Source organism: Wolffia australiana, chromosome 10 (genome assembly GCF_029677425.1).
Source record: "Wolffia australiana isolate 7733 chromosome 10, ASM2967742v1".
NCBI classification, from domain to species: domain Eukaryota; kingdom Viridiplantae; phylum Streptophyta; class Magnoliopsida; order Alismatales; family Araceae; genus Wolffia; species Wolffia australiana.
In genome coordinates, this window is record NC_135844.1 from 17,167,058 (window position 1) to 17,179,268 (window position 12,211).

At 42.3% G+C, this 12,211-nt stretch overlaps 2 protein-coding genes across 5 annotated transcripts; one reads left to right on the forward strand and one right to left on the reverse strand.

The window, feature by feature from the left end:
- Nucleotides 1-1,318: 1,318 nt before the first annotated feature.
- G-TMT (gamma-tocopherol methyltransferase) lies at nt 1,319-4,954 on the forward strand. Its single transcript, XM_078582039.1, has 6 exons — nt 1,319-1,690; nt 1,799-1,968; nt 2,548-2,652; nt 2,931-3,134; nt 3,441-3,543; nt 4,730-4,954. Exons 1-6 carry the CDS (start codon nt 1,384-1,386, stop codon nt 4,852-4,854), a joined length of 1,014 nt encoding a protein of 337 aa, XP_078438165.1. The 5' UTR covers nt 1,319-1,383; the 3' UTR covers nt 4,855-4,954.
- A 601-nt stretch (nt 4,955-5,555) lies between these two features.
- Nucleotides 5,556-11,451, reverse strand: LOC144708394 (uncharacterized). Of its 4 annotated transcripts, none has more exons than XM_078581689.1 (10): nt 11,121-11,451; nt 7,612-8,715; nt 7,342-7,426; nt 6,906-7,017; nt 6,706-6,821; nt 6,499-6,596; nt 6,305-6,381; nt 6,156-6,230; nt 5,935-5,997; nt 5,556-5,861 (listed from the first exon to the last, which is right to left on the reverse strand). In XM_078581689.1, the coding sequence occupies exons 2-10, from the start codon at nt 8,683-8,685 to the stop codon at nt 5,708-5,710; spliced, it is 1,854 nt and encodes a 617-aa protein (XP_078437815.1). In that variant the 5' UTR covers nt 8,686-8,715; nt 11,121-11,451; the 3' UTR covers nt 5,556-5,707. The 4 variants fall into 4 exon arrangements, with proteins under 4 accessions (XP_078437815.1, XP_078437816.1, XP_078437817.1 ...); XM_078581690.1 differs by lacking the exon at nt 11,121-11,451 and adding an exon at nt 9,950-10,196; XM_078581691.1 differs by lacking the exon at nt 11,121-11,451 and adding an exon at nt 9,857-10,196 and having other exon boundaries at nt 7,342-7,396.
- Between the last annotated feature and the right edge of the window lie 760 nt (nt 11,452-12,211).

A 12,211-nucleotide genomic window follows, 5' to 3' on the forward strand; every position in this document is an offset into this window, starting at 1 on the left:
GGCAGGAAAAGATTGAACTGGAAGACAGAACTTCATTTGAAGACAATACAATGAGAAAGTAAATAAGATAAGATCTGCTTAGTCGTGTGATGGAAACAGGAAAAACTGTTTGATATTTAGATCAATCAATGAAGATGCAGAGATGAACAAGATGAAAAGGAAAAATCAATGAGAATGGTTAAACAAGAAGGCTCCATTTAAAACTAATCTAAAAATCTATGATATCTTTCTAATCGTCCACCTAGAAATAGAGTTTGGAAAATGAAACACCAACGATTTGTTTCTGGTCGTTCAAACCAGAAAGAGATTCAAAAATGAAAAACCTAGACATGTGATCAAAATGAAGATTGAGAAGAAGCATGTTAGTGATCACATTTTTTTGTATGACCACCCGGAAGACCTTTACAAAGGACCTTGGGGGGACTTTAAAAATATATGTTGGAGAGAGAGAGAGAGGCGGCAAGAGAGAAGTTGAATTTCTTGAAGTACTTACAATTATTTATTTTATTTTCATTTATTTATTCTAATGTTAATTTATATATATATATATTTATATATATGCAAACAACAATGTTGTTGAAATGCAAAAGTAACTACCGAGTAGTTGTGAAATATTCTCATTTTTACCTCAATCATAGGATCGGGAACATTCTATAAATCTCAACTCATATATAAAAAAATGTGTACCATTTATTGAATAATTAATCAAACTGTTTGATGAACTTAATCAAAGAATCAATTCATAATTTGAAGTCTTCTATCTCAACTTAAAAATACCATGTCACCTACTATCATCCAATACGCGCTGTCTCAATTTTTAACCTTCTATAATTCATCCAATATTTATGTTAGTCAAAGCTATTTATAGATATTTATAGACAATAAGAGGAATAAAGGAGGAAAACAGAAGCAAAGATGAGGGATAGAACGGGAATGAGAAGAAATGAAGCCAAAAAAAATGAAGAAAAAAGAAAAAATGAAGAAGAAAAATGGATGAAAATGAAGAAAGAAGAAATATCAACTCAACAGCCAGCGCATACTGCCCGGCGAGGTGTTTCTGTTTTTTTATTTACTTTTACGCAACTCCTCACCAATCAACACAACTAGGCCGTACTCGAGGCATTAAATTGAACATGCCAATGAACATTACCTGATACCAGAGACGTGCCTGCGTTCCCACTGTGCATTTAAATGGGCGTGTAATGCATGGCAACCACTGTGTGAAAATAAAATTACAAAAAAAAAAAAATTCTGTGGGGCTGCTCCGAAAATATCTTTAAACCCAGAATTTCTAGGCCAGGAAAATCGAACCTTCTCCTGGATTCTTGAAGCCAAAGTGAATCAGTCGCGAACTCCATCGCGACCCTTCTGCAGTCCAAGAAGATGGGATCTCTGACGGGTCCGTCGGCGGCGGTAATCTCCTCGGGCGCGCCCGTCGCCCGGCGGCGCGCGAGCCCGGCGCGCGCCACGGTGCAGAGCTCAGCGGCGCCGGCGGCGGGGCCGGCCGCGGACGGGCTGAAGAAGGGGATAGCGGAGTTCTACGACGAGTCTTCCGGGCTGTGGGAGAGGATATGGGGCGAGCACATGCACCACGGCTTCTACGAGCCCGGCCAGACCGCCGCCATCGCCGACCACCGCGTCGCGCAGATCCGCATGGTCGAAGAAGCCCTCCGCTTCGCCGCCGTCCCCGGTTCTTCCCCGCCCTCTTCTTTCTTCTCTTCCTTTGAGTCCGAATTGAACTTTGGGGGAGTTCAAGATGGGATTTTGATCGTGGGTTTTTGGGTTTTATCGTCGCCAGATGAACCGGGGAAGCGACCGAAGAAGGTGGTGGACGTGGGCTGCGGGATTGGGGGGAGCTCGAGGTACCTGGCGAGGAAGTACGGGGCGAGCTGCCGGGGCATCACGCTGAGCCCGGTCCAGGCGGCTCGAGCCCAGGCTATCTCCGACGCCGAGGGCCTGGCCGACAAGGTTCGAACTCGCGCCGACCCCATGGCTCGTCCGTTGCTTCCTAACTTGAGTTTCGACGATGGATGACGAACGGGACGGAAATACGTCACCCGTCATCCCTCATTACCTCATATTAGGAACGGAACCGGTCTGGTCTTGCGTCCCGTCCTCATCCCTCCATCCCATCATGGTTATGTCATCCTCGGTCTACTCTTCCCAGATTTGATACCTGGGTTTATCCGTTGGATGTAGATATCAGGGTTGGATGTAGATATCTGTTGACTATCATATAAATTGGAATAAATGCATAATTAAATTATTTGGATGATAGTATGAAACATTTAAATGCTTAATTAAGCTATTTGGCTTTCATCTTGTTGTCTGTATGAATAACATTAAACCATTGTTGATGACTGAACTCTCGTTCCATTTACATTTTTACTACATTTACAACCATTTGTCTGTTCCTTTATCCTATCTGTACAGCCTCTCCAACCTGCAGATTCTGTGATGAATTGTTGAACTAACTGCATCCATCCTAATCCGTCATCCGTCATCCTTCGACGACAATTGTTGCATGAAGGCTGTTCTCTGTTGCAGGTGTCGTTCCAGGTGGCAGACGCCCTTGACCAGCCCTTCCCTGACTCGCAGTTCGACCTAGTCTGGTCCATGGAAAGTGGTGAGCACATGCCAGACAAAGCCAAGGTATCATCATCATCCTCATCATCATCATCAAGGTATCATCATCATCATCAAAGTACCATCATCATCATAATCATCATCAAAGCTCCACCATCATCATCATCATCATCAAGGTACCATCATCATCATAATCATCATCAAAGTTCCACCATCATTATCATCATCAAGGTACCGTCATCTCGTCATCATGGTACCATCATCATCATTGTCACCAAAGTACCATCATCATCATCATCATCATAGTTGGTTCGAGTTTATAGAGAAGAGAGTGGTCGGTGCAGTTTGTGGGGGAGCTGGCGAGGGTGGCAGCGCCTGGGGGCATTATTATTATCGTGACGTGGTGCCACAGAGACCTCAAGCCCGGCGAGAGCTCGCTGTCCGCCGACGAACTCAAGCTCCTCGGCAGGATCTGCGACGCCTACTACCTCCCTGCGTGGTGCTCCGCCGCCGACTACGTCAAGATTGCCCAATCCCTCTCTTTACAGGTAAAAGAGTCAAGCTAGAGAGAGAGATGGATTCAGCGGTAGAGATACAGATAGGCATGGGGTAGTGATTGAGATGGACATAACAGAAGCGGAAGATGGAGATAGAGATGGTTGAGACATTTGCAGACGTGAGATAAAGAGAGAGAATAGACGTGAGAATTCAATTGGAGATCGAGATTGATGGAGAGACATAGAGATGATGGACTTGGAGATGGAGTTAGATAATGCAAGTAGAAATAGAGATAAGATTGATCTAGTGATGGAGGGAGGAGTTTGGTGATGAACTTGTTCTGCTTGCTGGTTCAGGATATAAGGACGGCAGACTGGTCGGAGAATGTGGCGCCATTCTGGCCCGCGGTGATCCGCACCGCCCTGACATGGCGAGGCTTCTTCTCTCTCCTTGGCAGCGGTGAGCTCCTTCTCCCTTGCTGAAACTCTCTTTGTAATAGCTGGGAGAGATAGCCGCAGAGAGAGAGATTGAGAGTGAGAGACAGACGGTGAGCTCCTTCTCCGATTACCTTTAACTCGCGGTCGCTGTCTTTCTCTCTCACTCTCAGTGTCTCCCTATGTCTCTGTCTCTCACTCCCAATCTCTCTCTTTCTGTGGCCGTCTCGTTCTCTCACTCTCAATGTCTCTCTCTCTCTGTGGCCGTCTCGTTCTCTCACTCCCAGTGTCTCTCTATGTCGTTATGTCTCTCACTCTCAGTTTCTCTCTATGTCGCTATGTCTCTCACTCTCAGTCTCTCTCTGTGGTTGTCTCTCTCTCAATCTCATTGTCTCTCTTTGTCGCTCTGTCTCTCTCAAGCTCTCTGTTGGTATCTCTCTCTCACTCTCTTTCTGTCTGTCGCTGTCTCTCACGCATAATCTCTGTTTGTCGTGGTGTCTCTCACGCATAATCTCTCTTTGTCGCTGTGTCTCTCACGCATAATCTCTCTTTGTCGCTGTCTCGCTCTCTCACTCTTAATTCCCTCTCTCCATCTGCCTCTCTCTTCTGTCACTCTCTCTGTCTCTGTCGCTCTCTCTCTCACTCTTAATCCCCTTTCTTCATCTGTCTCTCTCTTCTCTCACTCTCTATCTGTCTCTGTCGCTCTCTCTCTTACTCTTAATCTCTCTCGCTCCGTGGCTATCTTTCTCTCTCTCTGTCACTATCTCGCTCTCAATATCTCTCTCTGTGGCTGTCTCTCGCTCAGTCTTAATCCCTCTCTCCCTCGATTTCTCTCTCACTATCAATCTCTCTCTCTCTGTCACTAACTCGCTCTCAATATCTCTCTCTCTCTCTGTGGCCGTCTCTCTCTCACTTTTAATCCCTCTCTCCCTCGATTTCTCTCACTACCAATCTCTCTCTCTCTGTCACTGTCTCGCATTCAATATCTCTCTCTGTGGCTGTCTCTCTCTCTCTCTCTCTCTCTCTCTCTCTCTCTCTCTCTCTCTCTCTCTCTCTTAATCCCTCTCTCCCACGATTTTTCTCACTATCAATCTCTCTCTCTCTTAATCTCAATATCTCTCTACGTCGCTGTCTCTCTCTCTTACTCAATATCTCTCTATGTCGCTGTCCTCTCTCTCTCTCTCTAACTATTTGTCTCTCTCTCTCTTCAGGGTGGAACACGATAAGAGGCGCCTTGGTGATGCCGCTGATGATCCAAGGGTTCAGGAAGAACATCATAAAATTCGCCGTCATAACCTGCCGCGTGCCCCCAGCCGTTGACCATGCAGGCGTCTGATTTCTGACTCGCTGACTATCATTTGACTTCTCTCTGGTCAAACCTCTCCGATGAATCTGTTAAATAATTATTGATTACGTCTCGAAGTAAAAAAAGAAAATGCCCCACAGATGACCGTGGGCCGAAATCAACGTTCACGAAATCGCCTTAAAGCGGGACATGTAATAAATAAATTAAATATAATCTGAGCTCAGAACTTTGTTTGTAGATATAACATATAAGAACGCCAGGAAGGAAAATCCACAAAAACAGAGGCAATACTGATGACTCCTGAATAGTTGTATAACCATAAGACGTGAATTATTAATATTACACGTTCAACTGCTGTGTTGTAGACTCTTCATGGCATAAAATGAACTCCGATCTGATTGCGTTAGATTAAGGATGAAATGTTGGGAAGAAGATAATTTGTTAGGAATAAGATTTGGATAGGAAAATTGGTGCCTTATAAATTTCATGAAATCAGTGGAGAACAAGAAACGTAGGGTCTCATAATAGTCATTTGGCATTGTGGCACTGATATACAACAAATAAATTAGTGGCCTGAAAACCAGACATCGGGAAGCTTCATTATGATTGTTAAAAAGAGATAACCACTAAAAAATCACTGAGGTCAGTGGCTTTAAAATTTCTTGTTCTAAACTGCAAACAAGCATCTCATCAGTTAGGAATTAAACTTCTCAGCATATGGAGATGGATCATCATCCGAAATATTTTTTCCTTATGATATAAGCTGATGTAGCAGGAGCCATGGGGGCCGACAGCAGCAAATTTGAATGACGAAAACAATAAAATAAGATTGCATCTAACAAGACGCAGGCTCTGAATTTCCCAATTTAATCGGAGTTTCCACTTAGTATCTGACATCAGTTCCCTCCCTGAACTCCATCATACTTGGGCAGTACCTGGAGGCGAGTATCTCCACCTGCTCCATGAACGACTTCTCTCGGGCCCCACCGATATGCTTCGTCATCTCTCGCCACCTCTTCAAGCACACCTCCCCTGGCCTGCAAAGTCAAAGTCAAACATCAATCCCCAATAGATAACAATAAAACAGGAGGGCCCAGTCAATGCCACCACCTGTCCTCAACAAGGCTGTCCCAGTCAACGTCCTCCATGCAGCACGCGTCGAGCTTGAGCAGCCTACCACCACAGTCAAACCACCAATAGATCAAAAACATATGTATAATATTATCGACGTTTCCTTATCATTGGCCGAATCACGGTGCCCTTGTGCCCTCGTCCGGAGACGTGAGTGGGTAATTTATCATATTGGAGTTATCCATTTGAGAGAGGAATACCCATCAATGAGGAGATAGTCATCAGTGTCAGCCCAGATTCCCTTGACGACCATGGGCGAAGTCAACTGCTTGTACCTGAAAGTCAACGACCGACAGAAAGTCAACGTCGTGAAATTCACCTATGTCACATTCCCCTTATTTTTTTTTACCATTTCGTGCAGCAGGACATCTCGAGGCGGGTTGACATCTTCTCGCTTATGGCTGACCATGCAATGTTCTCCCTCAGCTACCAAACACAAGATAAAGTTGGAGAAAATTAATGAGAAGATATGAAGAAAAAGAAGGGCCGGAAAATTTCTTTTGGAAACATAGGGGCAAAAAAAATTTAAAAGACAGAAGGCACCAGTCCGTGCTTGGTCTTCCTCTCTTCAAAGGCCTTTATCTGCAGATCAGCGTTGACTAGGTTGAATAGAGACTGATATTCCTCCTGTGACCATTTACCTGGAATGATGATCCCTTCGAGTAGTCAGTGAACAAGAACAATAAACCATAAAAAACTTAACCATAAACCCTAAATAGAGTGGGCGTATTATGGGACAGCTGATCGGACCTTTGTTTGGGTTTGGCATCTTGACGCGTCTCCTCCATGCGTCTTTGACGTGGAGTCTGTGCTTGCCCAGGATCTCGGCCATCTCTTTCCACTTGGCTCCATGTTCTCTATAATACCTGGACAAGTGACATGTATGAAGGGAATAGGCAGCCAGTAGAAGAGAAGAGAAAACGATGACAACAAAAATCATGGGGAGCTACCTTCGGATGACATCCAACTCTTCGGCCTCCCACTTTCGTGTCTCGCTCCTCCTTAACAAAATCTGCGCTCGGCGGTAGATACTTACGACTGTCCTCCACGGCAAATCGGCCCCTTGAACACGGGCAAACAAAAAATTTGAGAAGCTATGAGGTATCAGAGCTCTAGAGAGAAAAAGAGAGGGAGAAGAGGATGACACAGAATACTTTTGGAAAAATGGGTTACGGCCAAATTCTCATCACATTGAACTAATTCCAATCATATATCTGACCAGATCACACACGCCACATATGTTACTATGCATTTAAGATGATTTCGATTCTATAGCTCTATTGAACTTACTCTAGACAACTTTCATGATTCAATGGCTCGATATTGTCTACTTAACTAAGTGTAGCTCAGAGATGGTGTATTTCTTTCTTAAGCTTAAGAAGTTACCTATTTCCCCCCAACAGCCCCTAACCTCTGGATGAGCTTTGCAGTTGAGAACCATCTGCAAACCATCGTCACCCAAGTTGTTTACCTGGATTGGGAACTAAATTACTCTTTATCCAAACAAAAAAATGCATAGGAAAAAAGAAATCTTAGAGAACCATTTCTAAACATAACATGCTTTACGTTTATTTTGAGCATTTATAAAACGATTATCAATGAAAATCTCGACAAAAAAGCTTGAAAAAAAACTTGAATGATACCGATGAAATGCACCTTTATGTAATGGAAAACAGCTTCCCTGATCAATTCATCTTCTTCTTGAGAGTACCTCTTCCCATGCACTATATTCTCCCCATTGCCTTGGCCCACCTGTTTCTCTTTTGAAGTTGAAGGAAACACTTCATCTTGACCTGAAAAACTCACCCTTTTTCTCGTTTTGGACAACTTGGAGGGAGTTTTCTCCTGGTCATTTTGTCTAGACATTTCCCCCTCAACTGAATGTTTCATGGGCTCCAATATCTTCTTCTTCTCGGGAACTTCACCCGTACCATGTCTGATTTTCCTCTTCTTCCCTAATTTCTTCTCATCAGTTCTCACAGAAGAATTATGTTGATTTTTCTGGTTGTCCGATGCGTTTTCTGTTACTTTTGTGACCAAAAATACTCCATCTGAAGAGCTGCTTGATGTCGTCGCATTAGTATTTTTAGTAGCTTTCTGTTTGAGTTTCTTCTTCTTAAGTTTTCCCCCAGACTCTTCGTCAGCACCTTCTTTGCATTTCGTATTGGAATTATTATCATCCACAGTAAAGGAAGTCACTTCACCTGAATTGCTTGCATTTTTGCTGAATGTCTTATTTTTCTTGAACTCTTCATTTCTCAAGTCGTTAATCATCTCATTCTTGTTCTTCGTCTTCTTCTTTTCTCGCTTGCTTTCCTCGTCAATGTTCATCAAAACCTGGGAAGAAGCACCAGATTGGAAGGAATCCCCATCCATACAGACCTCAGAATTCTTCTTCTTCCTCGTTTTGCCTTCTGGTAATCTCAAACTAACCTTTGTCTCTTCTTTACAACTGCTATTTGGTGTTCCACCGTCTTCAGTTTCAAATTCCATCGGTCTCTTCCGTTGAATATTCACTGACAACTTTCCACTGCCCACAGATGAAGTTCCTTCATCAGTTTTACTTGCTGTTTGGCTCCTTGATTTTCTCTTCTTGTTCTTTCTAGCAGCAGAATGGGCTTCTGTTGGCATGCCCACCTCACCATCACCGATTTTCTCTTCTAGCATCTCCTTCAACCTGCTCTTCTCCTTAATCTTCATCTTGTTTCCCCCGTTATAATTTGAATGCATACATAAGTCAAATTACCACCTTCCCACCACCTGAGAATCAGAGAAAATGTTTTAAATTTTTTTGACTTTTTCAATCGGACAGGCAATGAGAAGAAAAACACCAATAAGAACAAGAATTCTAAACGACAATCAAACTCATTGCGAGCGGGCCCCTCTAGTTTTCACAATTTATATATGCATAATGTAATAATAATGAATGTACTTGATAGGACGGATGACGAGTAGTTCATATTACATAATTAAATTCGCCCTAAACTTCCGTGCGATAGTCGTGTTATTCTCTCAATCTCTCTCTATATCTCTATCCCGCTCCGCTTTTGCTGTTCTTCCTTCCTTTGCTGCCGGAGCCGACCTTGCTCAGGCGGGGTTGTGTATCTCTATGAAATCTCTCTCTATATCTCTATGAAATTAAGTTTCATGGCGGGGATACATTTTGTGGCACCACAATGGTAGTTTAAACTAGATATTTTTTATTGGGAGAGGACTCGACGCTCTGTCGTTCTATCCAGTTTCACAAAAGTATCTTATAAGTTTCACAAACCAGAACAAGATGCAGCACTGGTGCGACAATGACAAAGGTGTATTAATGCGTGGACCTTCTTGCCCAACAGTCAACAAGGGCTCTATTCTTCATTTGAATTTAAAATTCGTATTATCCAAAATCCAATATTTTCCATTACCCATCCTAGTTCTTCCTTTTCCCATCTCTGTAAAGGAAACATAACGATGGATACTGCTATATTTTTCGCTCTCTTTCTTCAAAAAATATATATATTATTCGCTCTCTGCCGCCCTGGTAATAATATCCATCAAAGTTAATAAAACGCCTCTGATTTATAGAGATCAGTAGAAACCGAGTAAGATAAGTTTTCAACGAATCGAAAATTTCAGGATTCATCCTCTTCCACTGATAAATAGGCGTAATATATTCTTTCCTCCAGGTTTCTTGATGTTTCTAGAGCGGAATACATAAGAAAACCAATTATCAGAATATGATTAAATTCGTGGGTGAAATCAAACCAGCAAAAAGAACACGAGAAAATGTGCCTAATTCAAACAGAAAACTCCAACTACGCACATTTCATTCCATGCAGCGAGATTCTTAAAGAAATATAAATAAAATACGAGGAAAAATAAGGAAAGACAAGTAAAACGAAAAGAGAGGCGATACCATGTCTGCTATTTGATACTCAAGTACAACCAGATAAACCGCACGATTGAAATGGAGATCCTGCACAACTTAGAACTAAACCAAGGTACCCACTTGAAAGTTCGAAAATTTTTCCCCTGCTGCGGCGAGGACGGGTTCAGCAAGGTCGGCTCCGGCGGCAAAGGAAGGAAGAACAGCACAATCGGAGCGGGAGAGAGATGCACCACAAAATATGCAACCTGAATCAAGGGGGAGAGGGAGAGATGCGACGACCACGGAGAGGAGAAGAGATGCTTCGGGGGGGAGAGAAGGGAGTCTGAAGGGGGAAAGCGCCGTAGGGTTCGGAGTTCGACAGTAACGGAGGGGGAGTGTTTTCGAATATGAAATTTTCGATATATTTTAGATTTCATATTCGAATATGATTTCTGTTGATTTCGTTTTTAGATTTTAAATCCAATACACGATTTTCGATGGATTTTAGATTTCATATGCGAATATGATTCCCGATGATTTCGTTTCTTAGATTTTGAATCCAATTCTGAGTATAACAGATGAATTGAAAATCATGAATCCATTAGACAATTGATTTTCGTTTTTTGAGCACAGATTTCTGTAGATTTCAAAGATTTTCTAAAATCGAAAATATATTTTAGATTTTCAATTTCATATTCGACTTTCGAATACACGATTTTTGATTGTGTATTCGTAGACGTTGATTCAGAAGATTTCCGTAGATTTTCGTAGATCTAAAATTCCGTAGATTTCGGTAGATCTAAAATTCACAATCCGATGAAACCCAGATTGAATTTAAAAAACAGATAATCATATCTAAAGTTAACAATAACCAATAAATCTAAAATTAACAATCGGATCTATAATTCACAATAATCAGATGAAATCCAGATTGATTTTAAAGAGCAGAAAATCAGATCTAAAATTCACAATGATCAATAGATTTAAAATTCACAATCGGATCTAAATCTGTCATCTTCTGAATCAACGACACAATCCAGAATCTTGTATTTGAAGATCAAATATGAAATCGAAAGTCTATTATCTATTTTTGAATTTAGAAAGTCTTCGAAAGCTACGGAAATCTGCGCTCAAAAATCAAAAATCAATGGTCTATTGTATTCAAGATTTTCGATTTCTGTAGATTTCCGTAGATTTTAGAATCATTGTAGAAACCACCAAATCCAATCCAATGATCCAATGAGGAACAAAAGATAGAACAGGGAAAAAGATTTAAAAACGCCAACAATTCCAAGGACAGGATCATGCTCACAAAGCGAGTCGATGCAGGCCTGAATCTCTTCTCTCCAGGCCTCCGCGGCCGGCTCCGTGGCGGCCTCAAGAACAACCTCCTTCCTCAGCAGCGCCTTCTGTCCACCCGGGCGACGACCCCTCCGCACCGCACTCTATCTTCCTCCGCACCGCACCACACGGCCTCCAAACTCCTCATCCTAGCAGATTCCATCAACAAAACTCCAGCTTTGCCACCAAGAAGCTCAATCATCTTTCCAATTGTCATCCGACTGCGAATCAAAAGTTCAAAGAGTCTCATAAATTTATGATCATCTCAACTTTTGAGGGGTAGATGGTTCATCTAGAAAACAAACTTCTTGTACCAGTAAATTCATCATAATGATACCAGACTATATTAATGAGTAGTGCTTACTGATATGTCTAAGTAGAACCCAATGGGATAGATGGCTGAAAACTAATTATAAATGGTGAAATATAGGTTCAAAATAGAAATCAACTAATGGATTGAAAGATAATGGAGTATGTTTGCTGCAAACTCCAGTCATCATCCCAAATTCATGGTTTTATAATGACCAACAATTAGAAACTGAAGGATAAAGAAGGTATCCATTTGATATGACATTAGAAGGGTAGAGAAGGATAGCAAAAAACAAAGAAGTTATAAAATGTCAACATGACGGGATCAGCAACTGTCCCCTCGCCCTTTGCGAGGATCTCCCAGCCAATGGAAAAGATGCATATATAATTTATCTATTAAGTGAATTACCGAAATGAAAATTGTGGAAATAGCATTGACAGATGTTAGGCATGTAAAATATACATATATAAACTATCTACCTGGGGTATCCATCGGGATTTATGATCAAATCAGCGCAGATTCCACTTTTTGAAAATGGAAAGTCTTTGATGTCGGACGTCGTCGAAGTCGTTGTCTGACGGATAATTCACTAGGTGAATGTAACTACGTGATGCGAGTGTCCTAGGTGATGAGTACGTGCAGGGGCCGACGAGTGGGAATTCACCAAGCTCCGAGCTCCGAGGCGATGGCCGTTGACGGTGACGGCAACCTTCTGACCCTCGTTGGAGCGACGACGGCGACTATGGCGTCGA